Source organism: Heterocephalus glaber, unplaced genomic scaffold (genome assembly GCF_053883595.1).
Source record: "Heterocephalus glaber isolate CG9 unplaced genomic scaffold, H.glaber_assembly_v1.0 deba00001444, whole genome shotgun sequence".
Lineage (NCBI taxonomy): Eukaryota > Metazoa > Chordata > Mammalia > Rodentia > Bathyergidae > Heterocephalus > Heterocephalus glaber.
In genome coordinates, this window is record NW_028258297.1 from 6,313,015 (window position 1) to 6,339,008 (window position 25,994).

The following is a 25,994-nucleotide window of genomic DNA, read 5'->3' on the forward strand; positions in this document are numbered from 1 at the left end:
CCACAGTTTTGAGGTTCGCAGACAGGAAATGTGGGGCCTCTGCCGTGAAGAGTTCCACTTGGTGTAGTTACCTCGTGGGTGAATGATGGCACTGGAAAGAAGGATGTGTGCTTGGTTTTACTGCGGTACTAAAAGTTGATGGCAAATGATTGTCCCCTCCCTCCCTCTAAATACAGCTCGGCAGTTTATGCAACACATTATTAAAGCGGCTTGGATTTTTCACTTCTCTTGCACATAAATTTTGAAGTTCAAAAGCAAGCCTGAGGTGGAGAGAAGGGCAGACAGGCTGGGGACCTTGGGACCCAGGAAATGGCCAGCTCCGTCCTGGGATACTCTTCTGCTTTGCTTGCCCCTTGCAGATGCTAGAGAAGCCACCAACTTGGAAATGCCTGCAGGGACCCAATCAAGCAGTTTGTCCTCTTGAGTCCAGACAGAACCCCAGCCAGGTATGGGCAAGAAGCTGCAGCAATGGGTGTTTAGGTGCCGAGCCTGCCCTCATGCCAGGCTGTACTGGTGGTACCCCCAGACCTCCATAGTTGGTATTGGGGGCCGTGGGTTGGAGCATGAGGCTCCCACCTAGCGGTAGTGAGGCCTCCCTCCCGTCCTGATGCGAAGAGCAGAACTGAGCTTTTCCCATGCCTGGAAGGAACAGAGTGGTGTGCAGTGTGCCATACGGGAGACCTAACCAAGATGTGGGTCTCGTGATACCCAAGGTGGCCATGGTGTAATTGAAGTCACTTCCACCAAGAACCAGGAAAACCTCAGTGAATGAGAAAGAATGGATATCAATACCAAGATGACGTTCAGGAATTGAAAGAATCGAGACATTCTCAGATGAAACTAGGATTCGTTGGGATGGAGCGACCCTAAAAGGATGAATTAAAAAAAAAAGATTTTCTGTAGTCCCAGCTACTCTGCAGGCTGAGACAGGAAGATTGCAAATTTGATGCCACAGTGTGGGCCACTTAATGACAACATGTCTGAAAAATAAAAAGCCCACTGTGGTGGCCTATGCCAGCATTTGGGAGGCTGAGGCCGGAGGGCGGTGAGTTCTAAAGCCTGTGTGAACTATGGAGTAAGACTGCACTTTGCAGTAACAGTGACACATACACGTTATCTGTTTCTTTCCCTGTGAGAATTTAAACTCCAGAAAGATTCGACATGTTTTCATTTCTGTATCTAGCGCTTAGGACCGTGCCTGCAGAAGGAAGGAAGGAGAAAGGAGAGTGGGACAGGATAAAGGAAAAAAGGGAGAGTTTGAGTGCGCATCTCTGAGCCGCCAAATCAACGCTCACATTTGCTCTGGGCAATGGAAGGTTGGGTCCCGGGGGGCGGGGCGGGGCCTATGAGGCGCCGTCGCAGTAGAAACGCGTACGCATCCCGCGCCGGACTACATCTTCCAGCGGCCCCTGCGCTTCGGGATAGTAAGATGGTGGCGCGCGGTAGGAGGAAACGTGCGGTGCAGGACACGGAGGGGCGCCTTCCGAGCCCCCTGGGCTACTCAGGTGAGCGCTTTGGGGACAGGAGGTCGGGGGAATAATCAGGCTTCGCTGGGAGATGGTCTGAGGGTTGACAGTGGCTGGGGAGTCGCAAGAGCGGCCGCGTGGTTGGGCGCGAGTCCCGGCGGCCCTGGGCCCCGGACGTTCGTGAAGCCCAGGGACTAAAGACCATGCGGCGCTCTTGTCTGTGCACACTGTGAGCTGAGCGAGCCCCGCTGGGTGCTGGCATTCGTCAAAATGGCGGTCCCTCCCCGGGCGCGGAGCCACACAACTGAAATCCCAGCACTCTGGGAGACAGGCAGGAGAATCACAAGTTCGAGCCCAGCCTGGGCTACTTAGTGATTTAGCGAGAGCCTGTCTCAAGAAGAAGTTGGGAAAACAACAACAAAAAAGTTGTCAGGGCAGCTTGGTGCGAATGTCCTGGGTTCAGTCCCCAGTACCATACACACACAAAGCTGTCCCTGACTTATTGGCTTATTAGAAGCTCTCTGCCATCCTATCACTGCATGCGTTTCCATAGTTGATACAAGCATGCCATCAGTCTTGTTCGTGGCAATATGAGCTTCCTAGCCAGGCGTGGTGGTGCACGTCTGTAATGCTGTAAAAGCAGACCTAACAGTCCACGGTGTGGCAGCTCTGATCAGGCCAAGAAAAATCGCAAACGCACCCGGAGGTTGGAGGCAAGTGTATAGCTTTATTACACTGGTGGACTGACCGGGGATTTTTCCACAAAGCAATCAACCTGGAGCTGGCAGTGAACAGGGTCTATATGGGTTAAGGGAAGAGGGATGGGGATACAGAAGCAAGGCATTTATCATATCAGTTCATTGGCTGAGGAAGTTACACTTAGTTTACATGATTCGATAGAAAAGTACACTGGATACATTTACTGAGAACAAATGACAGTGAAGGAGGACCTGTGTTAGGTGTGAGAGAGGGTATGATCTGGGAGTGGCTCTGTCAGTTCAGTCAGCTAGCTGAAGGCAAAACCTTTTTTTGCTCAGAAATCGTTTTCTGGCTCCATACCACTTTCGGGAGGCTGAGGCAGGAAGATTGATGCAGGGTCGAGGCCAGCCTGTAATACGTAGCGAGACTGTCTCGAAAAAACATTGTGATCACTGTGATGAAAGGTCCAAACATTCGCAGTTTCCACCAGAATTCAAGACATGTTGGCAGTACCTTCCTTGGAAGTCTGACTGACCTAAGGAAAACAACAACAACAACAAAAAACCATTGTGAGCTTCCTGAATGGGAGGCCTGCCCCTGTGTCCTCACTGTGACAACAAAAAGCCAGAAAACACCCCCCAGCTTCCTGAAGATTAGCATTTGTAGAATGCTGGCGATTAAGCAAAAAGTCCCACACGTGCCAGCTGTGAAGGCCCAGAGCAGGTGGATCTGACTGGCCTGAGGCTTGCAGGTGAAGATCAGGCCTCTTGAGGAAGCAGTTTCAGCAAATGGGTGGAGGGAAGAGGGTTGATGGCCAAACAGCGTGTGTGATAGATAGCCAGCTTATTGGGGTAGCCATCTGGTGTGGGGAGAATGGTGCAAGACAAGGACCCAGTGCCAGGTGGGGTCACGGAGCTGCCAGCCCGGCCAGGGTTCGGGCGCCTCCCCCCGAGAGCCGCAGAGGTGGCTCTCCCCTCTGCTCCCCATCCATCATAGTTGCCAGTTACATTCTCTCCCCCACCAGCCTGGAAGGCCCCTTGGGTAGATTATTATTTGTTCACTCTCAAGCCTGCAGAGGTGTCACCTAGGAGGAGAGCTTTATGAAGGATGGAGGCATAGATGGATAGGCAGGACAAGGGAGGGACACGGAGAAAGGAAATCCTGTGAATTATTAGGTGCTGACCTCAGCTCGGGGCAGTCTGAACTCATTCCTGCCTCCATTTCCCTTTCAGCTGTTCCAATCAAGTTCTCAGAAAAGCAGCAGGCTTCTCATTACCTCTATGTGAGGGAACACAGAGTTCGAGAAGGTGCCCAGTCCACCTGGCCTCAGAAGCGCACTCTGTTTGTCCTCAATGTGCCCCCGTACTGCTCGGAGGTGAGTTCATGGCCTGCCAGGAGAGGGCTCCCTGGCCCCTAGCAGATCTTTGGGGGTGAGGAGAATTTGCTAATGGAGTCCTCTATCCCTTGTGGCAGGCAGGAAATCAGTTTAAAAATGTAATTCCAAAGCGGCATGGATGGCACACGCCTACAATCCCAGCACTCTGGGTGGCTGAGGCAGGGGTGCAAGTCCAAGCCCAACCTGGGCAGTTTGGCAGCTTGCCAAGGTCTCGTCCCGAAAAATCAAAAGAAGGGCTGAGGTGTAGCTCAGTGCAAGGTCCTGGGTTCGACCCCTAGTACCCCCTCCCCCCCCAAAAGAAAGAAGGGGCCATGTTACTGAGAGAAAGGGAAGGCCTGGGCTGTAGGTGTGCAGCTTGTGGCTGTTCACAACCTGAACACACTGTGTAGTCAGCACCCAGCCTGAGAAGTGTCACCGTCCCCCGGGGGTCCCCTCGTGCCCCTCCTATCAAGGATCACAAGTTCTGATTCTACTAGTGTAGATTTTTTATTTTGGTACCGGGGATGGAACTTAGGACCTTGCGCTTGCGAGGCAGGCGGCGGCCCTCTACCAGCGTAGATTTGACTTTATTTCTGACTTAGGTAGTGAAACTTAGTTGTTTTATAATGTTAGAATACCACCAGAGAAGTCCCCATCTTCCTTAGACTGGGGGCATGGGGACACCTGTTCCTGCATTGTCCTTCTGGGATCTGGTCAGCAGACAAGGTACCTGGGTGGACGTGGGCTCTGCTCCTGCTGTCACCAGCATAGGTGGGGAGGCTCCAGGGACGGCCCTGCGGTCACTCACTCTGCTCCCCTTGGCAGGAGTCCCTGTCTCGCCTCCTGTCCCCCTGCGGCCTGGTCCAGTCTGTGGAGCTGCAGGAGAAGCCGGACCTTGTGGAGAGCCCAAAGGAGCCCAAGTCCAAGTTTTTCCACCCCAAGCCTGTTCCGGTAGGGCCCCAAGTCCCGAGTCCCACAGCATGGTGTGTGGGCTGGGCCAGGGTGGCATCCCAGTGTGTTGGGGAGGTGGGCTGGCAGTGTGCTTCCCGAGTGCTCTCTGTGGTCCTGCCCCGGCTCCACAGTGTGTGTCGGGGTGGTGGCTTCCAGCTTTGTCTCCAGTACACCTTGTCCTTAAACTCCCGGCCAGGTGTTAGCTGTGGCCTGTTGTTAAAGCTCAGGGACATTCACTGCCGCCGCCCTGCATGGCTGAGCCCACACCTCCTCCCGGGTTCGAGTGCCCCTCACACTCCCCATGCCAGTCCTGGCTGCCAGGCGGTGCCCTGGCCTGGGTGAGCCTGCTTTTCACCAAGTCTCTCCCGAAACTGGAAGAAAGTCCCTGGTCCCCAGGGGAAGAGCTGGAAAAGGTGTCCCTTCCAGCAGCACTTGGAAAACTAAAAGTGTGGCTGTCCCTCACCTGGACATGGGGTGGCCTTGGTCATCGAGGCTCAGGAGGAGCCTGGGGTTCCCAGGCTGGGCATGGGGAGGGCTGCCCACACTGGCTTCTCCCCCCAGGGCTTCCGGGTGGCCTACGTGGTGTTCCAGAGGCCCAGCGGAGTGGCTGCCGCCTTGATCCTGAAGGGCCCCCTGCTGGTCTCCACTGAGAGTCACCCTGTGCGGAGTGGCATTCACAGTCAGTACCGCTGGCGGTGCCCGGTGCCCCCTTCCTGGGCCTGGCTTGGCAAGGGCAGCTTCCTGGGGACACATCTGCTATCAGCTGTGTCCTGCCCATGGGTGCTGGTGGGCAGGGGTGAGGACCTGGCCTGCTGTCCCTGGCACCTTCTGAGCCCCTGCACTCCGGACCACCAGTCTCCAGTCCCCGTGCCCCACCCCAAGCTCCTGACCCCCTTGTGGTCCTGTGGGGCCCAAGTGTCAGCCTGCTGAAGGTGGTCTTGCTCCCTTCTCAGAGTGGATCAGTGACTATGCAGATGCGGTGGCTGACCCTGAGGCCCTGCGAGTCGAGGTGGATGCGTTCATGGAGGCCTATGACAAGAAGGTTGCCGAGGTAGGCGCTCCCTCGGGGTTGCTGGGGGAAGAGGGTCACAGTAGCATGTGACAGCCTGGTCTCGTCACTGTGTGGAGTCCAGGCTCCATTGTTCCCTGTGTGTCCTGGGCTGCCTGGCTGGGTGACAGAGTCTAAATGGTCGGTGGGACAGAGGAGGAGGTGGCCTCTGCCACCCCGGGCTTAGCCCAGCCCTGCCGTGGGGATGAGGGTTAGCAGGTGCTTGTAGTGCCCAGGGTGGGACAATGTGAGGCCCACTGACCCCAAGACTGTGTCCTCTGCAGGAGGAGACCAAGGCCAAAGGGGAGGAAGGGGTCCCGGATGAGGAGGGTTGGGTGAAGGTGACACGCCGGGGCCGGCGGCCTGTGCTGCCCCGGACGGAGGCCGCCAGCCTGCGGGTATTGGAGCGGGAGAGGCAGAAGCGGGCGCGCAAGGAGCTGCTCAACTTCTACGCTTGGCAGCACCGCGAGACCAAGATGGAACGTAAGGAGCGGGTGCCGGGTGACACCAGCCCGGGGCGGGGAGGGCAGTAGCCTTCAGGTCTCGAGCACCAGTGCCCTGAAGCCCTGGGGTGCAGGAACCTCCACGTCCCAAGCCCTGGAATCTGCCAACCTGCAGCCAGCACAGGGTGGACCTTGGGGTGGCTCTGGCTCAGCCGTGGGCACACAGGACTCTGTGGTATGGGCCGCACCGCCTGGTGTCGTGGTTTCAGGACAGCAGTTTCCCCTCTGCCACCACCCTGACCCCACCCTGCACCTGCTCTCGTCCTCTTCCGGGACCCTGGCTTCACCCAACAGCAGTCTCTTCAGCCCTCTAGTCCCTGCCCACCCTATGCCCAGGGTCCCTCGGGGACCAGAGTCACTGCCGGAGTTCGGTGGCACTGGGCCTCCCCAACTCCTGAGGCCTCCCTGTGGGGACAAGTCTGGGCCGAGGTCCCCCGCTTCTGCCTCTCCTTGGAGACACCCTGCACAGTATTTTCTCCGAGCTTCCTTTGCGAGGTCCAGCCTTGACCTCTGAGCGCCCTGTGGTTAAGTGGATTCCGGCACAGGTTCCCCAGAGCAGAGGGGTGGGCTTGGGGAGGTGGTGGGAGCCCCTAGAAGTGGAAGGGGCCCAGTGCCTGGGGAACCACAGGCACTGCCCAACACCCCCTTTGTCCCTCCTGTCCCCAGACCTAGCACAGCTGCGCAAGAAGTTCGAGGAGGACAAGCAGAGGATTGAGCTGCTGCGGGCCCAGCGCAAGTTCCGGCCCTACTGAGCTGCAGGAGCACATGGGGTGGGTGCTCCGGGGAGTGGGCACCAGGCTGAGCAGCTCCAGTGTGAAGCCACCAGGGGCCCGTCCTGGGCCTGGTGTTGGGGAGGCCTCCCCAGCGAAAGGACGGCCCACGGGAAGCAGCTCTGTCCCTACCACCTGGAGCGGCAGTGAGGGCCCTGTGGTAGGGAAGCAGCCCCTAGGAGTGAAGGACAGGAACGTCTTATTTCCCTTCGAGCTAGCAGCACAGGGGGCTCCGGAAGCCCAGGAGGCCTGGTCCCAGGCCTTGCTTCCTTTACATACCCTCAGACCCAGAAACCCTCCCCTGCTTTTTTCTTTTCTTCCTTTATGTGGTATTGGGACTTGGACCCAGGGTCTTCACACTGATCTACTTCCCCAGCCCATTTTTGAGACACTAAGCTGTCCAGGCTGGGTTTAAACTTGAGATCCTCCTACCTCAGCCTCCCAGAGTACTGGGCTTACAAGTGTGTGGCCAGCTTAACTGTTCCCTTCTGAAGTCACAGATGTTCAAGTCAGCATCTTGGCCCCTTCCACTGGCTATGCCAGCAGGCTCTGCTGTCCACCTTGGTCTTCTAGACCTTTGAGCCCCGATCCCTCCCCCGCCTCGCGGGGCTGGGAGCTCAGAGTCCACGTGGAGGCTGGCAGGTCTGGTGGCTGTGAGGTCCTGGGACCCTGTGCAGCTCTGTAGGAAGCTGCTGCTGCCAACACGGTGGGACGTTCATGTGGACGGTGATTGCCCAGGACCTCTGAAAATGAACTGCTGGAGAGGGGCATGTGGCAAGGGCCATGTTGCTGCCCACCATGGCCAGCTGGACATGGGCTCTCTGGGGCCTGCTGCCTCCCAGCCATGGTGTCCAAGCCCCAGGCACGCGGAGGCCACCTGGGGCCCTGGGCCACCTGAACTGGAGAGGCCACTGTCAGGGCCACCGCCGAGCCTGACGGCTGACTAGGACCCCCGAAAGGACAGGGTGGAGCTGGCTTGGGACCCCTCCCCCGGGCTGTCCCTGACTGCCCCCTCAGCCAGCATGGGAGGCTGCGTGAGTGGATGGGGACCGTGAAGTGCCAGGGAATCACAGGGGTGCAGGTGGGGCCCAAGTCAGCACCAGCCTTGCCCCTGCTCTGCAGCACACACCCGTGCTCATGGGCCGGGGAAATGGCCGGGAAATGGCCATGATAGGGAAGTGCTGCACAATAAAACAGACCCTTGCCTTGCCTCCATTTCTGTTTTTTTCCAGAGAATGTTTTGTTTTGGAAATATAAGTTTGTGCTGCTGGGCTCCTGCCCTGTGTATCAAAATACTTTGTGACGGAATTGTGTGACCTTCCAGGAATGTTCTGTTAAGCTCCACCTCCTCAGGAATATTCTGTATGAATGTTCTAACTCCACCCCTCTGCTTCAGGAATGTTCTGTAACTCCACCCCCCTGCTTCCTTGAGCATCCTCACCTACCCTGTAGATCCCTATGGAAGGAGGCTCTCATTTCTGGTAGAGTGCTCAGACTTCCCTGAGCCCCCTGGTGGCTTGCGGGTAGTAAAGGTTTTCTTCTCCACCTTTCCAACTGACCATCAGATTCTCAAGTCTTCAAATGATGAGAGCTGTGTCCCAGAGCCGCCACACTGAATTGTAAAAATCTCAGCTGTGCCTCAGAGCTGTGGCACTGAGCTGCTCTGCTGCAGCAGGGGCCCCCAGGTGCGCCTGACCCAGGGAGGACAATAAATCTGGAGGATTCTACCAATCACGGGTCTTCCCGTCCTGGACACTGATGACATGTGGCCCTGGGCCTCTAGGGACTGCCCCAAGGGTGAGAGGCCTGCCAGCCCTGTACATCAGAACACTTGTGGGCCCTGTGGCAGGGAGGATCGGACAGATGCATGTGTAGCTCACTTCCCCAGGACCGTGCACTGTGAGCACCATGAAGAGCACAGGCGCTCCCTGTTGGTGCTCGAGTCTCACCTCGTAGAAGCCCTGCACTGCTCTGTGGAGTGGACTTGGTTCCTCCTGGGAGTGCCCCACTAGTCCCCCACTCTGCTGGGCTTGGGGCCTCAGAGGTGCCAGGCCTGGCCCCGCTGTGACACCCCCCACCCTACGTTCAGTCTTCGGTGCATTCAGCACCAGCTCGCACACAGCTGCTCCTGGGTAGCACAAGTAAAGTGAGACAGCCTGCTGGATGCCTCTGGGAGGCTGCGGTGGGAGGATCACAAGTTCCAGCCCAGCCTGGACAACTTAGGTCCTGTCTCAAAAAATAAAGGGCTGGGGTGCCGGGGATTTAGCTCAGTGGTTTTGCCGTCTGCTGCCCAAGCGCAAGGACCTGAGTTCGATCCCTGGTACCAAAAAAAAAAAGGGCTGGGATGTAGCTCAGTGGGAAGGCCCTGCATTCCATCCCCACTACTACAAAAAAAAAGTAGTGTGCTGGAGACAGAGTGTATGGACTTGTACACTGTCACGGCCACTGGATTCAAGGGCTGGGGTGGAACAGGCTTTGGTATTTTAAGCTTCACTGAGGCAGTTTTTTTGTTTTTTTTGGTACCAGGGGTTGAACTCTGATCTTGTTTTTTTTTTGGTACCGGGAATCAAACTCGGGTCCCTGCGCTTGCGTAGCAGGCGGCAAAACCACTGAGCTAAATCCCCAGCCCTGAACTCTGGATCTGGATCTGGCCCTTGCAAGGCAGGCACAGCGCCACTGAGCTAAATCCCCGAGCCCAAGTACAGTTTTAATTTTTTTTTTTCCTGATACTAGGGCTTGAACTCAGGACCTTGCACTTGTGAGGCAGGCGCGGTGCCACTGTGCTAAATCCCCGGCCCTCCAAGGTACAGTTGTTGTACCATACACTCCTCCCATGGAAAGTGCACAATACCATGGTTTGGGTAGATTTGCCTCTGCTACAGCACAGCAACGTCCCAATAACTCCATGGCAAGTTGAAAACAAGTGGACAGTACATCATGTCCCGGCCACACAACACATTGTTGCATCCTAGTCCCCCCTCCATGATCCTGGGGCTGACAAGGAGCACCCCCCCACACACCCCGCTAGCGTCAGGACCAGCGTCAGGACCAGGAGGACCAGGAGGAGTCAAACCCTGAATGAGGTTTCTGCTGAGCACATTTCCCTTCTGCATCACTGGCAAATGGGACACAGACACACACACACACCAGCCACCGAGTCAGGTCTCCCAGACCCCTGCTGGGCGGTGTAGGGGTGGCCCCCTGCCCAGTTCTCCCTTGGAGTGGCAGCCAGGTCCCATGCCAGGATGCCTTCCCTGTCTGACTTACTTAATGCCCAGGTCAAGGGCCCACAGCTACTGGATGCAGAGCAGAAACAGCTCCCTGCTGAGGAAGTCTAAACAGAGCTAGGGCTGCAGAGAAAACTGCGGTGACACCTTGCCATGGGGCACTGCACCCCGGAGGGCCCAGCTCAGCCCCACACCTCCTCCTCGAGGCCGCCTCAGCCCCACCCCCCAACCCCCCTAGGCCTTGCTTGGACTCTGGTCTGTCCCCAGGAGAAAAACTGGCTTGGACCACAGTGCAGAGTCCACCATGGTCTCCCCAGCCTCTGCTGGCCCCGGCCCTGTGGTCGGTATCGGAAGTGCAGACATCAGCCGTGTGTGGTCACCCGGAGAGCTGGGGAGTGTGTGCTGGCCTTGGAAGACTTAATAGGGAAAATAGTGCAATTGACTCCTATATTGGTTGATTCAACCCAAGGCCTTCAGACTAAGCTACATCCCCATGGTGTTATTTTGAAACAGGACCTTGCTGAGTTGCCCAGTCTGGACTTGAACTTGTGAACCTCCTGCCTCAGCTTTCCAGGCTTCTGGGATTACAAGTGTATGCCACAGCTGGGCCTGTGCTTTACCTCTTCAAATGATCACATCTTACGTACATGGACTTAAAGATAAAATATTACTTTCAGGCTTAGTGGTAGATGCTTGGTGAATATGTGAGACTCTGGGTTCCATCCCCAGCTCAGCCAAAAAAAAATTTGTTTTAACTTCACTTGTTTTCCTGTTTTGTTTTTTTCTTGGTCCCGGGGATCAAACTCGGGACCTTGCACTTGCAAGCCAGGAGGTGGCACCACTGAGCTAAATCCCCAGCCCCTAACTTCACTTGTTTTGTTGTTTTCTTTTTTGGTTTTTTGAGACTGGGTCTTGCTATCTAGCCCAGTCTGTCCTCAAACTCAGGTGATCCTCCTGTCTCAGCCTCCTAAGGTGCTAGGATTACAGGTGTGCACCACCACGCCTGGCCTGAGCCAGTTGTTGAAGAAGTTATGGGTATAACTTGGAGCACAGTCCAGCTCACAAGGGCCTTTTACGCATGGATTCAGGCTGTGACCTTGATGCAGTGGCTGCCCTGGCCCCCAAGTTGCTCCAAGGGTCCTCCTCGGGGACAGCACTGCTCTGACTGGTGAATTCTGCTCTTTCGGGTGTCACACACTGAGCCGTCTTTGTTGCTGGCTTCTTTCCCTCCACAAATGCACCTGTATGAGCCTTGTATTTGCAACCTTTTATATAAACATGACTAGCAGCCTGAAGGCAGGAGTCAGAAGAAAACATTGGGAAATCTTAATGCCTCGGATTTGGCAGCAACATTATAGACCTGACACCAAAGTCCCTGGAACAACAATAACAAAAGAGCAGGTAGGTTGGATTTCATTGAAATAAAGGGGGTAACTCAGGAGACTGAGGGAGGAGAATCACAACTTAATAAGACCTTGCCTTAAAATTAAAACAAAAAAAGAGCTGGGAATTTAGCTCAGTGGCACTGAACCTGGCTTGCAAGTGGAAAGTCTTGAGTTTGATTCCTGGTACCCAGAAAAAAAGGTGGGGCTGGGGATGTAGCTCAGTGCTCCCTTAATTAGGCCTGAAGGTATAGCTCAGGAGATAGAGTGCAAGTTGAGCATGCATGGAGCTCTGGGTTCGAATATCGGCACCACATGAATGCCACCAGTGAAAACAAACCAGAGGATTATATAAAAAAATTATTAAAATGAAGTGGAGCTGGGGCAAGGGCAGCACCCTGAGTTCCGTCCTTGGCACCAAAACAAACTACAGAGCTTTTTTGCACAGAAGGATGGTGTCAAGAAAGCAAAAGGAGGGGTTACTGAATAGGAGAAATGCTTGGGGCTAGAAAGGCTAGGGATATGGCTGAATGGTACAGTAGTGGCTTACCCTGGGTTCCACCCCCAGAGAGAGGGAGACAGAAGAGATGGGGGGGCCAGGGGACTCAGCCAGGTGAGCCGCTGTCTCTGTTCACCACCAGGCCTGAGGAGAACAGGGTGCAGTGGGTACAGTGGCCTTAGTGCCACCTGTGTGGGACGAGACCCCCAGCCTTTGTACCCAGGGCTCATTTCTTTGCCTGCCCAGGTCCTCAGCCAGTCCTGCACGCCACCTTGGACTCTGCCCTCCAGCTGTGGCCAGTGCAGCCACTTGATGCCCATGCAGCCACCCTGAGGCGGCCCAGAGTGAGGGCAGGGACAGAGTCAGATGGCATCGCAGAGTCTTCACTTCTGAGAAACTTAAAATGTACATTCAGATCCTTTTGTTCTGTTTTTCAGTCCCAGGGATGGAACTGTATGCCTTTGCACTACGCTACATCCCCAGCCCGTTTTAATTTTCTATTTTGAGATAGGGCCTCACTAAGTTGCCCATGTTGGGTTTGAACCTATGACCCTCCTGCCTCAGCCTCCCAGAGTGCTGGACTCACCAGCCTGTGCCTCTATGCCTGGCTTCATTCAGATCTTTAAACACCAGGAAGTAGCAGAAGAGCAAGAAATCATATCATTCCTTGTTGAAGAGAAACAGGCTCGGAGAGGCCTGGGTGTCACCAACTCAAGGAGGTGACTCGGTTTCCTGCCATGGCCCTGATGGAGGGATACACCCAGCGGTGCCACTTTTGGGCCACATGGTCCTGGGAGAAAGGCCTGCTGTCCCTCAGGTCACCACCACTCTGAGCCCCGGATGCTGGTGGGAGGAAGTGCATTCGAGGACCCTATGGAGGTGCTGCGGGTCCACACAGGAGGCAGCCAGGCCACAGCCTGGCGGTCTTGGCTCCAACCCACCCACATCACGAAGCCCTCCAAGGCTCTCAGGTTTTTCTCCACCATACTTTTCACTTTCTGCAGCGCTGGGCTCAAGTGCAGGCCTGGCACACGAGCAGCAAGCACCCCGCCACTGAGCTGCCCCAGCCTGACTGCTGTCCCCACCTTAGCCACTATTGCTTCTGTCAGAATGCGGCTTCCTGAGGCTGAGGGGTGTGGTCTCTCATCACAGCTGGGTCCCCAGAACCAAGAGCCATGCTTGCTACACAGGAGAGGGTCACCCAGTGCTTGTGAAAGCCAGGGATGGTGGCGCACTCCTGTAACCGCAGCACTCTCACTGCGTGTGTGAGGACCTGGCTCCAATGTCCAGCATCCCCAAAACGAAACAGAATAACAGAGGTGCCATTTGGAAAAAGGTAAAGCCAGATCCAAGCCACATCCTGTACACTAGGTACCCAGGGTGGCAAATATTTAAATGCAAATGCTAGCCCCAAAACAGACTCAAACCAAACAAATTTTTAACTATGACCCCAAATCCAGAAGGCTTAAATGATATATATTCAATTGCCATAAAAGAAATTCTACATTGGAAGAAAAAAAAAAAGAAACCAAGTCAAAATAAAAATGACAACCTGACCAAGGTCCTGAGTTGTGCGGAAGGTGCCTAATCACCCCGCTGCAGACAGACAGGTCTGCCCACACCTTACCGAGGTCCCCAGTCGTATGGAACACGCCGAATCAGCCCACTGCAGACAGGCAGGTCTGTGCACGCCCTACCAAGGTCCTGAGTCGCGTGGAAGACACCGAATCACCCCACTGCAGACAGGCAGCCACCTGATTCCACACTACAAAGATGCAAAGGACACCAGACCACCAGACCAAGGTACTGAGTCCCACTGTTCCCGGCCCAGAGGTAGGGGCTTCTGAGCCGTGGTCCCACTGCTCCTGGTCCAGAGGAAGGGGCTTCCCAGTCACCATCCCTCCTGCTGCTCCCAGCCCAGAGGAAAGGGCTTTTGGGACACCTTCTGTCCTGCTGCTCCTGGCCCAGAGGAAGGGGCTTCTGAGCCACCATCCCACTGCTTCTGGTCCAGAGGAAGGGGTTTCCCTGCCACCATCCCTCCAGCTGCTCCCAGCCCACAGGAAAGGGCTTTTGGGTCACCATCCCTACCGCTGCTCCCAGCCCCTGTCCCACCTCTCCCAGCTCAAAGGAGGTAATCCGTGCAGGCGCTAACAGCCCCCCGCCCCAGTTGAAATGAGAAAACACGTAAATAAGTCTCAAAACCAGACTTCCAGATCACCTACAGCAACCCCAAAGGGAAATGAGATGGAACACTCTGATACTCAACCACCTGGACCCACTGAACGGCCAACAAAAGGGGATCTAGAAAAAATGAAATCAGAAATAATTTCTCAGATAACAGGAGAAATTGTGCCCCTAGTGCAAGACATGATTAATAAATCTAGAGAGGAGCTGAGGAACATGATGGAATCCCAACATAAGAAACAAATGGAATCCATAAAACAGATGCAAATAGATTTCCAGGACATGAAAAACTCCATTGAAAGTCTACACAGCAGAATAAGCCAATGTGAGGACAGAATTTCAGATATAGAAGATAAGATTGCAATTAGTGATCAGGAAAAGAAAAATTGCTTCAAAATTATAAGGGAACATGAGAAATCAATCCAGCAGCTGCTAGATGATGCAAAAAAGAATAACATAAGACTGATTGGGCTCAATGAAGAAACAGAAGAGAATGGAGATGACATAAAAAACCTCTTCACAGAAATAATGGCAGAAAACTTCCCAAGCAAGGGAAAAGAGCTTGACATACAGATAAGTGAGGCATATAGGACTCCAAATAGCCTTGATCAAAAAAAATCTACACATAGGCATATAATTGTTAAGATTCCAGAAACACAACAGAAGAACAAAGTTCTCCAAGGAGTCAGAGAAAAGAAACAAATCACATACAAAGGAAAGCCCGTCAGAATCACAACAGACTTCTCAACACAAACCATCAAGGCAAGAAGAGCTTGGAGTGACATATTCCAAGCCCTAAAAGAAAACAGCCTCCAACCCAGATTGATGTACCCTGAAAAATTATCTTTCAAAATGGATGGAGAAATAAGATACTTTCATGACAAAGAGCACCTTAGGAACTTCATGAATACCAAACCAGCACTCCAAAGAATTTTACACAATATCCTAGGAACACACATTGAGGATCACAACCCCAGGAAGCAAAGCAGAATGAACCCATCTGGCATGACAAGAAATTAACTGTAAAGGGGGAGAACCCAACAAAAAGAAAAAGTCATGGCAATGACAAGTCAATATGTTTCAGTTATAACCATCAACATTAATGGTCTCAATTCACCAATCAAAAGAAATAGACTGGCAGAATGGGTCAAGAAGCAAAATCCAACAATATGCGGAATACAAGAAACACACTTAATTCAAAAGGAAACTCATAGACTGAAAGTTAAAGGGTGGAAAACAATACTGCATGCGACAGGAACCCGAAAAAAAGCAGGAGTATAGCTATCCTTTTAGCAGATCAAGTAGATTTCAAACCAACACTGATTAAGAGAGACAAAGAAGGACATTACATCCTTGTAAAGGGAAGAATCCAAGAGGAAGAGATGACAGTCATAAATATCTATGCACCAAACACTAGTGCACCCAACTATATAAAACAAATACTAACGGACATGAAAAGTCATATATGCACTAATACAATTGTAGTGGGGGACCTCAACACCCCACTGTCACAAATAGATAGATCAACTAGACTAAAAATAAGTAATGAAATACTGGAACTCAATCGAACTCTTGAACAAATGAATTTAACAGATGTTTACAGAGTCTTCCACCCCACAAAATCAGAATACACATTCTTCTCAGCTGCACATGGGTCATTCTCCAAAATAGACCACATACTCACACATAGAACATGTTTAAGTGCAAAGGAATTGAAGTTGTCCTCTGTACATTATCAGACCATAGTGCAATGAAATTGGAGATCCATAGCAAAAGAAACTCAAAAAATTTCATAAACATGTGGAAATTGAACAACACACTTCTCAATAACCAATGGGTCACAGAGGAAATTAAAGAAGAAATCAGACAGTTCCTTCAATTAAATGACAATGACAATACAACATATCGGAATCTATGAGACACAATGAAAGCTGTCTTACGAGGGAAATTCATAGCAGTGAATATGCATATTAGGAAAACAGAACAAGCCCAATTAAACAACCTGATGCTGAACCTCAAGCTTCTAGAAAAAGAAGAGCAGGACAAACCCGAATCTCATACAAGGGAGGAAATTATAAAGATCAGAGGAGAAATCAATGCAATGGAGACTAACAGAACGATACAAAAAATCAATGAAGTCAAGAGTTGGTTCTTCGAAAGAATCAACAAAATTGACAAACCCTTAGCCAACCTTATCAGAAAAAGGAAAGAAAAGGCCCAAATCCATGCAATTAGGAATGAAAAAGGTGAAATTACAACAGACCCAGCAGAAATCCAGAGGATCATCAATACCTACTTCCAAAACCTATACGCCAATAAGATGGACAACACAGAAGAAATGGACAGATTCCTAGATACATATGAATTACCAAAGTTGAACAAAGAAGACCTAAAAATTCTGAACAATCCAATATCAACCAATGAAATTGAAAATGTAATTAAAAACTTGTCAACTAAGAAAAGCCCAGGCCCTGATGGCTTCACTGCTGAATTCTACAAGACATTTAGAGAGGAACTGCTGCCACTACTGTTTAAACTCTTCAATGAAATTGAAAGGGAAGCAGTACTCCCAAATTCATTCCTGGAAGCAAGCATCACCTTGATCCCCAAAGCAGAGAAAGACCCAACTGAAAAAGAGAACTATAGGCCAATCTCACTAATGAACATAGATGCAAAAACCCTTAATAAGATACTGGCAAACAGAATGCAGAAGATCATCAAGAAGATCATACACCCTGATCAAGTGGGATTCATCCCAGGGATGCAGGGATGGTTCAACATACACAAATCAATCAATGTAATACACTATATCAATAGAGCCAAGGACAAAAACCATATGATTTTCTCCATAGATACAGAAAAAGCATTTGACAAAATCCAACATGCATTTATGATAAAAACCCTACAAAAAATTGGAATAGATGGTCTCTACCTCAAACTGATAGAAGCCATCTATGAAAAACCAACAGCCAGTATCATACTAAATGGTCAAAAACTGAAATCCTTCACACTAAAATCAGGAACAAGACAAGGATGTCCACTATCACCACTCTTGTTCAATATAGTTCTGGAAACATTAGCCATGGCAATTAGACAAGAGAAAGAAATAAAAGGAATAAAGATAGGAAATTAAGAAGTCAAATTGTCATTATTTGCAGATGACAAGATACTCTATATAGAAGACCCCAAGAACTCCACCAAAAGTCTTCTAGACTTAATAACCAAATTCAGTCAAGTAGCTGGTTACAGGGTCAACACACAAAAATCAATAGCTTTCCTCTACACCAATGACAGACTCACTGAGAGAGAAATAGGGCAAATAATTCCTTTCACAATAGCATCCAAAAAACTGAAATACCTAGGAATCATCCTAATGAAAGAAATCAAAGACCTCTTCTCTGAAAACTATGGCACTCTGAAAAGAGAGATTGAAGATGATATCAGAAAACGGACAGACATCCCCTGCTCCTGGGTAGGAAGGATTAATATAGTGAAAATGGCCATACTTCCAAAACTGCTATATAGATTTAATGCAATTCCAATTGAGATCCCAGCAGCATACTTCATAGACCTCGAGAAAACAATCCAAAAATTCATTTGGAGCAAGAAGAGACCCAGAATAGCAAAAGCAATTCTAGGTAACAGAGACATGGCAGGGGGTATCACAATCCCCAACCTGCAACTATACTACAAAGCTACTGTGATAAAAACAGCATGGTACTGGCAAAGAAACAGACCTGAGGACCAGTGGAACAGATTAGAAGATGCAGAAACAACACCAGACACACTCAGCCATCTCATCTTTGACAAAGGAGCCAAACACCCTCACTGGAGGAAAGATAGCCTCTTTAATAAATGGTGCTGGAAAAACTGGGCTTCAACTTGGCAAAGATTAAAACTAGACCTATATCTCTCACCATGCACTAAACTAAAATCGAAATGGATTAAAGATCTAAATATTAAAATAGAAACTCTGAACCAGTTGGAACAGAGGTTAGGTAGAACCCTTGAAGACATCGGTGTAGGAAAAGATTTTATGAACAAAACCTCAGTTGCCTGTGAACTAGCACAAACAATCAACAAATGGGATCTCTTCTTATTAAAAAGCTTCTGCACAGCAAGAGAAACCACCAGCAGTGTGAAGAGACAACCCACAATGTGGGAAAAAATCTTCACCTGCTCTTCCTCAGACAAAGGTCTACTATCTCGAATCTATAAAGTACTTAAAAAGATCAGACCTCCCAAATTTAAAGACCCAATCCGAAAATGGGCATCTGAAATGAACAGACATTTCTCAGACAAGGAAGTAGAAATAGCAAATAAATACATGAAAAAATGCTCAACATCACTGGTCATTCGAGAGATGCAAATGAAAACAACGCTGAGATTCCACTTCACTCCAGAAAGAATGGCTGCTGTCATGAAATCAACCAATAACCAATGCTGGTGGGGCTGTGGGGAAAGAGGAACCCTGCTCCACTGCTGGTGGGAGTGTAGACTGGTGCAAGCACTGTGGAAATCAGTATGGAGATACCTCAAAGAACTAGGACTGGAAGTCCCATTTGAACCCGCTATTCCACGGCTGGAGATCTTCCCCAAAGAATTAAAAGAATCATACCACAGTGATACATGTGCACCCATGTTCATAGCAGCGCAGTTTGTAATAGCTAAAACTTGGAAAAAGCCCAAATGCCCATCAACTGGAGACTGGATAAAGAAAATGTGGTTTTTTTATAAAATGGAGTACTACTTAGCCATAAAAAGTGAGAAATTAGAGACATTTATAGCTAAGTGGATGCACATTGAGGGAATATTAAGTGAAATAAATAGGACACACATGTGTAAATACCGAATAGTTTCTCTGGTGTGAGAAACTGAAAGTGTAAATAAGGACTAAAATGTATAATAGGTAATGTGAAATAGGAAGAAAAGGGGCAAAGGGGAAGGAAGTGGGAGGACTAGGGGAAAGGATAGAAGGGAATGGGATTAATACGAGAAAATGGAAAAATAGGAACTAAATCTTTGTAAATAGGGAGGAATGGAGGGGTTGAAGGGAGGGCTGGGCAAGGGTGAAAAATAAGAACCAAGAGAGACTATGTAAAGGTGCACATTTCCAGTGATGAATGTCATTATGTTGTATACCTAAAATGTACCAATGATTAGAATGAATAATCAATAATGTAAAATAGGAAGAAAAGGTCCCAAGGGGTAGGGGTAGTGGGAGGGGCAGGGGAACGGAAAGAAGGGAAAGGAAAAAATGATGAGAAATGGAAAACATGGAAATAAAGTCTTTGTAAATAGGGAAGGGTGGAGGGGGTGAAGGGAGGGGTAGGAATGGGGAAAAAATAAGAACCAAGATGCATTATGTAAAGGTACAATTCCCAATGAGAAATGTAATTTTGTATACCTACAGTGTACCAATAAAAGAATTTAAAAAAAAAAAAAAAAAAAAGACAACCTAGGGAAAGTCTGCAACGCAGTCTCTCAACACATGAAAAGTCCTCAGAACTGAGCAGAGCCAATGACTGGAGCAGGACAGGAATGAACATTTTGGTGCAGGAAAAAAAACAAATCCCATGAGAGACAGAACCTTAACCATAAAAAGAAAATGCAAATTAAAATCCCATTAAAATACATGTTTTCAAGCTGGGTGTGATAGCATACTCTGTAATCCCAGCACTCAAAAGGCTGAGTCAGGAGGATCACTGAATTCGAGGCCAGCCTGAACTGCAAAGTGAGATACTGTCTCAAAAAATTTTTTTTCCTATTCTTTATAAATTATCCAGTTCTGGGTACTTTGTTATAGAAATGGAAAGCACAGTAAGATAAATGGAACAATCTCAAAGAGGGGTTCAATTGAGGGTGAGGGAGGATGGGAAGAGGTGAACCTTGGTGACACTTTGCACGCCTGTGATTTTTTGTTTGTTTTTTTGGTACCAGGGATCGAACTCAGGTCCTTGTGCTTTTGAGGCAGGCAGTGGAACCACTGAGCTAAATCCCTGGCCCTCTCCAGTGATTTTTTAAACCCTGTGCTTTTAGCACCTGCTGAAAAAAAGGAAAATTCAGGTAGAAAGCAAAGCCACGGTGACGAGCAGGCTGGCACTGCCACCCAGCCCCTTGGAAGCACCAGGAAGGGACAGTGGGGACTCCCGGCCTCCCTGCTGGGAACCAACACCATTGCAGAACCAGCAAGGAATGCTGTGTCCTGATTGTCAGCTCCTCTCTAATTAGGGATTGGGGAATGCTTAGATGCTAAATTCAGATGATCCCTGTAATTTCTAATGGTTGAGAGGCTCTAGTCAGTTGTCTGTGACTCAGAATGCCGAGCAGGACTGTGTCATCGGGAGATTTTCTGCTTGTTGCACCCTCGAATCTCTTTAGCCTCACGTAGCCTTAACTCCCACTGTCACCCCCTGCCATGGCAGGACCAGGAGGCCTCCAGCTCAAACCTCCTTCCTTCCTCCAGGCTCAGGCTCCAGCCACTCAGAGGACATAACATACTCCAAAAAAAAAAAAGAAAAGAAAAGAAAAAAGGAACTAGGTGCAGGGGCACATGCCTGTAATCCCAGCACTCTTGCAGGGTGAGACAGGAGGATCTCAAATTTGAGCTCAACCTGAGCAATTTAGTGGCTTGGCGAGACCCTGTCTCAAAATGCAGACCACAGCCCCTCTGGGCCACACCTGCATGTGACCTGACTTGCTTTCCTGTCCCACTCCCCACTAGGAGGAGATTGGGAGGGCTGGAACCTCGTCTTCTCTCTGTACTCCTCAGACCTGGAGGTCTCAGCCAGAGATACCCCAGGCCATGTGCCCCAGGCTCGGCACTATGCACCCACTTTGACTCCCACAGCCACCACACGGGGGCAGGCATTAGCAAGGCGGAGGGACCTGTGGGCCACCAGGGCCCAGCCTGACCTCCCACGCAGCCCAACCCCAGGGTGACATGGCCCAAGCCCTGTCCTTCCATGGGTGGCTCATTTCCCTGTCCCTACAGTCACAGCTGGTCTCAGGGACGACTGGGCAGCGGGTCTGGCCCCTAGCAATAGGGTCCCTGCTGTCACAGCCCAGGGGGCTGAGGAGAGGGGAGTCTCCATCTCCCATCTCTGGCCCAAGCACAGGCTCTGTGAGCACACAGAGGCCATGCAGCCATCAGAGGAGGTGACAGTGGACTTAGCGCATCTCACCATCTGCCTGTGTGTTCCTGCCAGAGCCTCTCCAGGAGGTGGGCAAGCGCACCTCCTAGCGGGCCCTTCAGGGGCCACATGCTGAGGCAGGGCTGTCCCTCCATCAACCTGAACTATATAGCGAGACCCTGGCTCAAAACTACCCAAACCAAAGGTAAAACAAAACAGAAAGACCCCAGTGGATGCCTGAAGCCTTGGATAGTACCAAACCCTTGACAGCTCAGGCTGCCTTTTCCTGTACATGCTTATGATAAAGTTTAATTTAGAAATTAGGTGCACTAAGGTGCAGTCATCACAGAACGATTCCAACACTATATCATAAGAGTTGTGTAAATGTGGGGTTTCTCAAAGTATCGTATGAGAGACACAGGGTAACATCCCTGAAGATTTGACTGCACTGCTCCGAACACTGGGTGATTTAAAACTGGAATTTCTGTTTAATATTTTTAGACCTCCAGTACCTGAAGCCTTGGACATGCATAAGAGGAAGTCCTGCTGGATGTGGTGGTGCAGCCCTGTGATCCCAGCGTTCGGGAGGCTGAGGCAGAAGGATCCCCAGGAGTTCAATGTCAGCCTGGGCTACATAGTGAGACCTTGTCTCAAAAAAGAAAAAAGAAAAAAGGAAAAAGAGGAAATTCTATAGCCATGCTTTCTAAGCCCTTACTGCGACCAGGTGGTGTGCCGAGGGCTTCCCATATGCCAACTACCCACGTCCTCACCGTCACCCTGTGGAGCGGGACGCCAGGACCCCAGAGCTGACACCTCGCTCTGGATCACCTGGCCCGCGCTGCCCTTCCTGCCGGCGGGACCCGTGCGCGCCCAGCTAATCTGGGCCCCGACTCCCAGCAGGCGGCCGCGTGCAGCAGTGCCGGGAGACCCGGAGACGCTGGGGACCCCACTCTCCAGCCAGTCTGCACGCTCCCGGAACAGGGGACACGAGCTGCGACTCTCAGGCGGACGGCGCGGTCAGTGTCCCCTCCCCGTCCACCGGGCCGAGTAGGTGCCAGGCGCGTGGCTGCTCGCGCCTGGGCTCCCCCAGTCTCGCTCCAGTCTAGGGGGGCTCTGGAGAGGCGTCCTCACCCATAGCTGTGGTCTCGCAGGCGTGGCTGTCACTCCTGGGAACGGTGAGACAGGGCAGGGCGCCGGAGCCCGGGACAAGGACTTTTCGGCCGACCCCGCCCCGAGGCCCCGCCCCCCGAGGCGAGGCCCCGCCCCTCGGTGGCTTTGCGGTGCTCTCCTGGGTCAGCGTCTAACAGTCTTCATATGAATTTTTTTTTTTTTTTGGTACCGGAGATTGAACTCGGGAACTTACGCTTTCGAGGCAGGCGCCAGAACCACTGAGCTAAATCCCCGGCCCTAACAGCCTTCAAATTCCTGTCTACACCTGGGAGAGCCATTGGAGCGTGTGAGCGGTGGGAGAAGCCGATCCTCGATGCAGGGACGGGAGGAGCACAGGAGCTGAGGGAGCCCCGGGGCCTCTCAGCAGGCAGGCGTCCAGCGTTCCCCGGGGGGCGACTCCCGTCCCCGTGTGCTCACTGTCTCCAGGGGTCCTCAGTGGCACTGGGCACAAAACGGCCTTAATCCTCGTATGGGCGCAGGAATGAGTGGGTAAATGGGGACTGGGGGACCCAGGAGGGCGGGTGCTGAACAGCGTCAAGAGCCCCACGACACGAAAGGCGTGTTTGGGGCGAGCCGGCTCGGGCAGCAAATCCTCCTATAAAGGAGGACAAATGCACCCTTGAGTCACTGCAAGCGGCAAGTCCAGGAGTCCAGGACAGTAAGGGCCAGCTTCCTGGTCACTCACCGCCGCTGCTGGCAGGAAGGAGATCTGAACAGCGAATTCCTTCCAGGGCTCCAGGGGACCCCGCCCTGAAGGCAGAGAAGATCTCAGGCTGCAGAAGTCCGGGGTATCAGGGGAGACCCGGATGCAGGGAGCGCCGTCAGCGGCTGGGAGTGGGGTGGCACCGCGTTTTTTGTTTTTTTTGGTACCGGGGATTGAACTCAGGATGTTGTGCTTTCGAAGCAGGTGGTGGAACCACTGAGCTAAATCCCGGGCCCAGCTGCCTGTTAATTCAGGTAACACTGACTGTCATAGACATGAATTCTTAACGAATTATGCAAAGGGTCACCGACCCTCAGGTGATGGGGCAAGGGGGCATGGTGCCTGCCAGGATGGTTGACCTCTTTCCTCAGCTGCCTTGAGGACCTAGTGCCACCCCTTTTCACAGACGATGCCTCCGTTGTGCCTGGGCACCAGGCTCCAGCCTGGCCTCTGGGGGGCTCTAGCTTCCCAGACCTCAGACTGCTTCTGCCCAAGGATGGCATCAGCCCCTCCTCTCTGTCCGTGTGCTCACAGCCTCCGTCATCCTGCTGTGCTCTGTCCTCACCCTGAAATTCACGCCCCAACTGCTGTGCCATCTCTTTCTGCATGCCTCTCCCTCTTCCATTCCTGTGACCTTTGGGCTGGAGGCCAAGAAATATCACTTCCTGCTGTGTCCGCCACCGCAACCCACTTACCACCGCACAGTGGCCCTGAGCTCTGACAGTGAATCTCGAGTTCTGTGTGGGAACCTTCGGGTCTCCACTGTTATCTGGTTCTCGGCACCTTGTGTCCCGGGCCACTGGGCCTCTGTGTAGGAACCAGCCTTCAAGCTGGAACCTGACCAAGGGTGACAAAGATGAAAAATAAAGAGACACAGAAACAAGTTAAAATCTGAAGGGCTGGGGCCTCAGGTCTCCCTTTGACACAGAGCCCCGAGTGCCTGGCACACCCTGGCTTTATTCACTCAGACATGGGCATGAGCAATTAGGGTTCCACAGGAGTCATCTGTCTCCCACCCCCCACTGTACTTCTCCAGGTAAACAGCTTAACCTCAGGTGTTTTTACTTTTCCCTGCAGCGTGTTCACGCTTGCATGCCCTCTTTCTTCTCAGTGCTCACCTAGGAGGCCAATTAGGCCTCATTCTTCCCATCTGATCTCTACATCTCTGGCTGCATGTCAGTCTGCAAAGCTGGGAGCAGGTCTTGTCCTGCTCCGCTTTTCCCCAGGGGCCCTTGCACACAGTAGGGGCTCAATCAGTGCCTGTGGATTGAGTTGGCTGAGAACTGCTAAGCTCAGCTCGCTGTGAGCTCATACAAGAAACTGCACGAAGCAGGAGGGACTCGTGGGTGATTCTTGCACCCTTAGGCTCTCATCCCTTCTTTACGTTCCTCGGGTTAAAATAGCCACAGGGCTGGGGATTTAGCTCAGTGGTTCTGCCACCTGCCTTGCAAGTGGAAGGTCCCAAGTTCAATCCCCGGTACCAAAACCAAAACAAAACAAAAAAATAGTGGCCACATCCCTAGAGATGGGAGGCATCAACACGAGCGCACAGAGCCAGCAATGAGGGACAGAGATGTCCCCAGGAGTCCCCCCTTCATCAGCCAGAGGAAGCCCCTCTTCAAAATAAAAAGTGATGCCTGACGAGCATGGGGTCCTCGATTGGATTCTGGAGCACCCACTGTTCTGGGAGCTCTAAATAAAGCCTGTTGTCTAGCGATGGACCCAAGTTGATTTCTAGCTTTACACTGAGATGCCTAAGATGCTAAGACAGGAAATTGGATGAAAGGTAGCAAGGAAATCGTGGGCTGTCATTGCAGTTCTGAAATCTAAAATTATACTACAAATGAAGAGTTTATTTATTTATTTTTGGTATCAGGAATGTAACTCGGGGCCTCGCACTTGCCAGGTAGGCGACACACCACTGAACTACATCCCCGGCAAGAGTTTATTTTTGTTTTGTTTTGTTGGTATCGGGGATCAATCGAACTCAGGACCTTGTGCTTATGAGGCAGGGGCAGCACCACTGAGCTAAATCCCCCGACCAGTTGTGCACAAGAGTTTATTTTTGTAAATAACCCAGATTGGAATATTTGATTTCATGGTTTAGATTTTAATTACATACACGAGGGACTTACATGTACATTGTAAGGTAAAACGTGCAGTCATTAACAAGATTGCTTTGCTGTGTTCCAACCTGCTATAACTTAAAATTAAAAAAAAAATTTCCAATGCATGTATTGAAAGCTTTACATTTTTAAAAAAGTTTAGCCATGTCCTATATATTGTATTTCCACTCTCACTGAATTGTACATAGTTTGTGGTTGTTGTTGTTTGTTTGTTTTTTGAGACAGGGTCTTGCTATGTAGTTCAGGCTGGTCTTGAACTCACTATGTAGCCCAGGCTGGCCTCAAACTCATGGTGATCCTCCTGCCTCAGCCTCTCAAATGGTAGGATGACAGGGTGTGGCACCATGCCCAGCCTCTAGTTGTTTTTGTTGTTTTTTCAGTGCTGGGAGTGGAACATAGGACTTTCCATGTGCTAAGCAAGCAATCTATCATGGAGCACACCACAGCTCTTTCTATTTTTATCATGAGACAGGTCTTGCTAAATTATCCCGGTTACCTCACACTTGCAATCCTGCCTCGGCCTCCCGAGTAGTATATGTCATAGTTACTTTCTCATTGCTGGAACAAAATACTCAACACCCACAAGTTAAAGAAGGAGAAGTTTATTTGGCTCACAGTTTGTAGAGGCTTCAGTCCCCTGTTGGCTTGCTCCAAGGCAGGGTGGCATGGTAGAGGGGACATCACAGAGGAGAAACAGCTCATGGCAGGGCAGACAGGAAGCACCAGGTTTTCTCCTTCTTTCCCTTTTATTCCATCCA

At 51.2% G+C, this 25,994-nt stretch overlaps 1 protein-coding gene and 1 long non-coding RNA gene across 3 annotated transcripts; one reads left to right on the forward strand and one right to left on the reverse strand.

The window, feature by feature from the left end:
• Positions 1–31: 31 nt before the first annotated feature.
• Rrp7a (ribosomal RNA processing 7 homolog A) lies at positions 32–8,027 on the forward strand. 2 transcript variants are annotated; one of them, XM_004845463.4, is made up of 8 exons: positions 32–1,505; positions 3,398–3,540; positions 4,174–4,266; positions 4,366–4,491; positions 5,053–5,170; positions 5,445–5,542; positions 5,824–6,022; positions 6,709–8,027. In XM_004845463.4, exons 1-8 carry the CDS (start codon positions 1,310–1,312, stop codon positions 6,792–6,794), a joined length of 1,059 nt encoding a protein of 352 aa, XP_004845520.3. In that variant the 5' UTR covers positions 32–1,309; the 3' UTR covers positions 6,795–8,027. The 2 variants fall into 2 exon arrangements, with proteins under 2 accessions (XP_004845520.3, XP_004845521.3); XM_004845464.4 differs by lacking the exon at positions 4,174–4,266.
• Positions 2,174–22,492, reverse strand: LOC106009464 (uncharacterized). The gene is made up of 3 exons (XR_015452235.1): positions 22,369–22,492; positions 4,271–4,416; positions 2,174–2,700 (listed from the first exon to the last, which is right to left on the reverse strand). It is a non-coding gene; the product is annotated as an uncharacterized LOC106009464 (long non-coding RNA).
• Positions 22,493–25,994: the final 3,502 nt, after the last annotated feature.

Bases quoted from the DNA above. Each gene is read 5' to 3' on its own strand.
- Rrp7a (XM_004845463.4), top strand. From the start codon at position 1,310: ATGGAAGGTTGGGTCCCGGGGGGCGGGGCGGGGCCTATGAGGCGCCGT. The intron at 3,541-4,173 runs GTGAGTTCATGG...TTATAATGTTAG, and splicing joins TGCCCCCGTACTGCTCGGAG to AATACCACCAGAGAAGTCCC. The intron at 4,267-4,365 runs GTACCTGGGTGG...TCCCCTTGGCAG, and splicing joins GGATCTGGTCAGCAGACAAG to GAGTCCCTGTCTCGCCTCCT.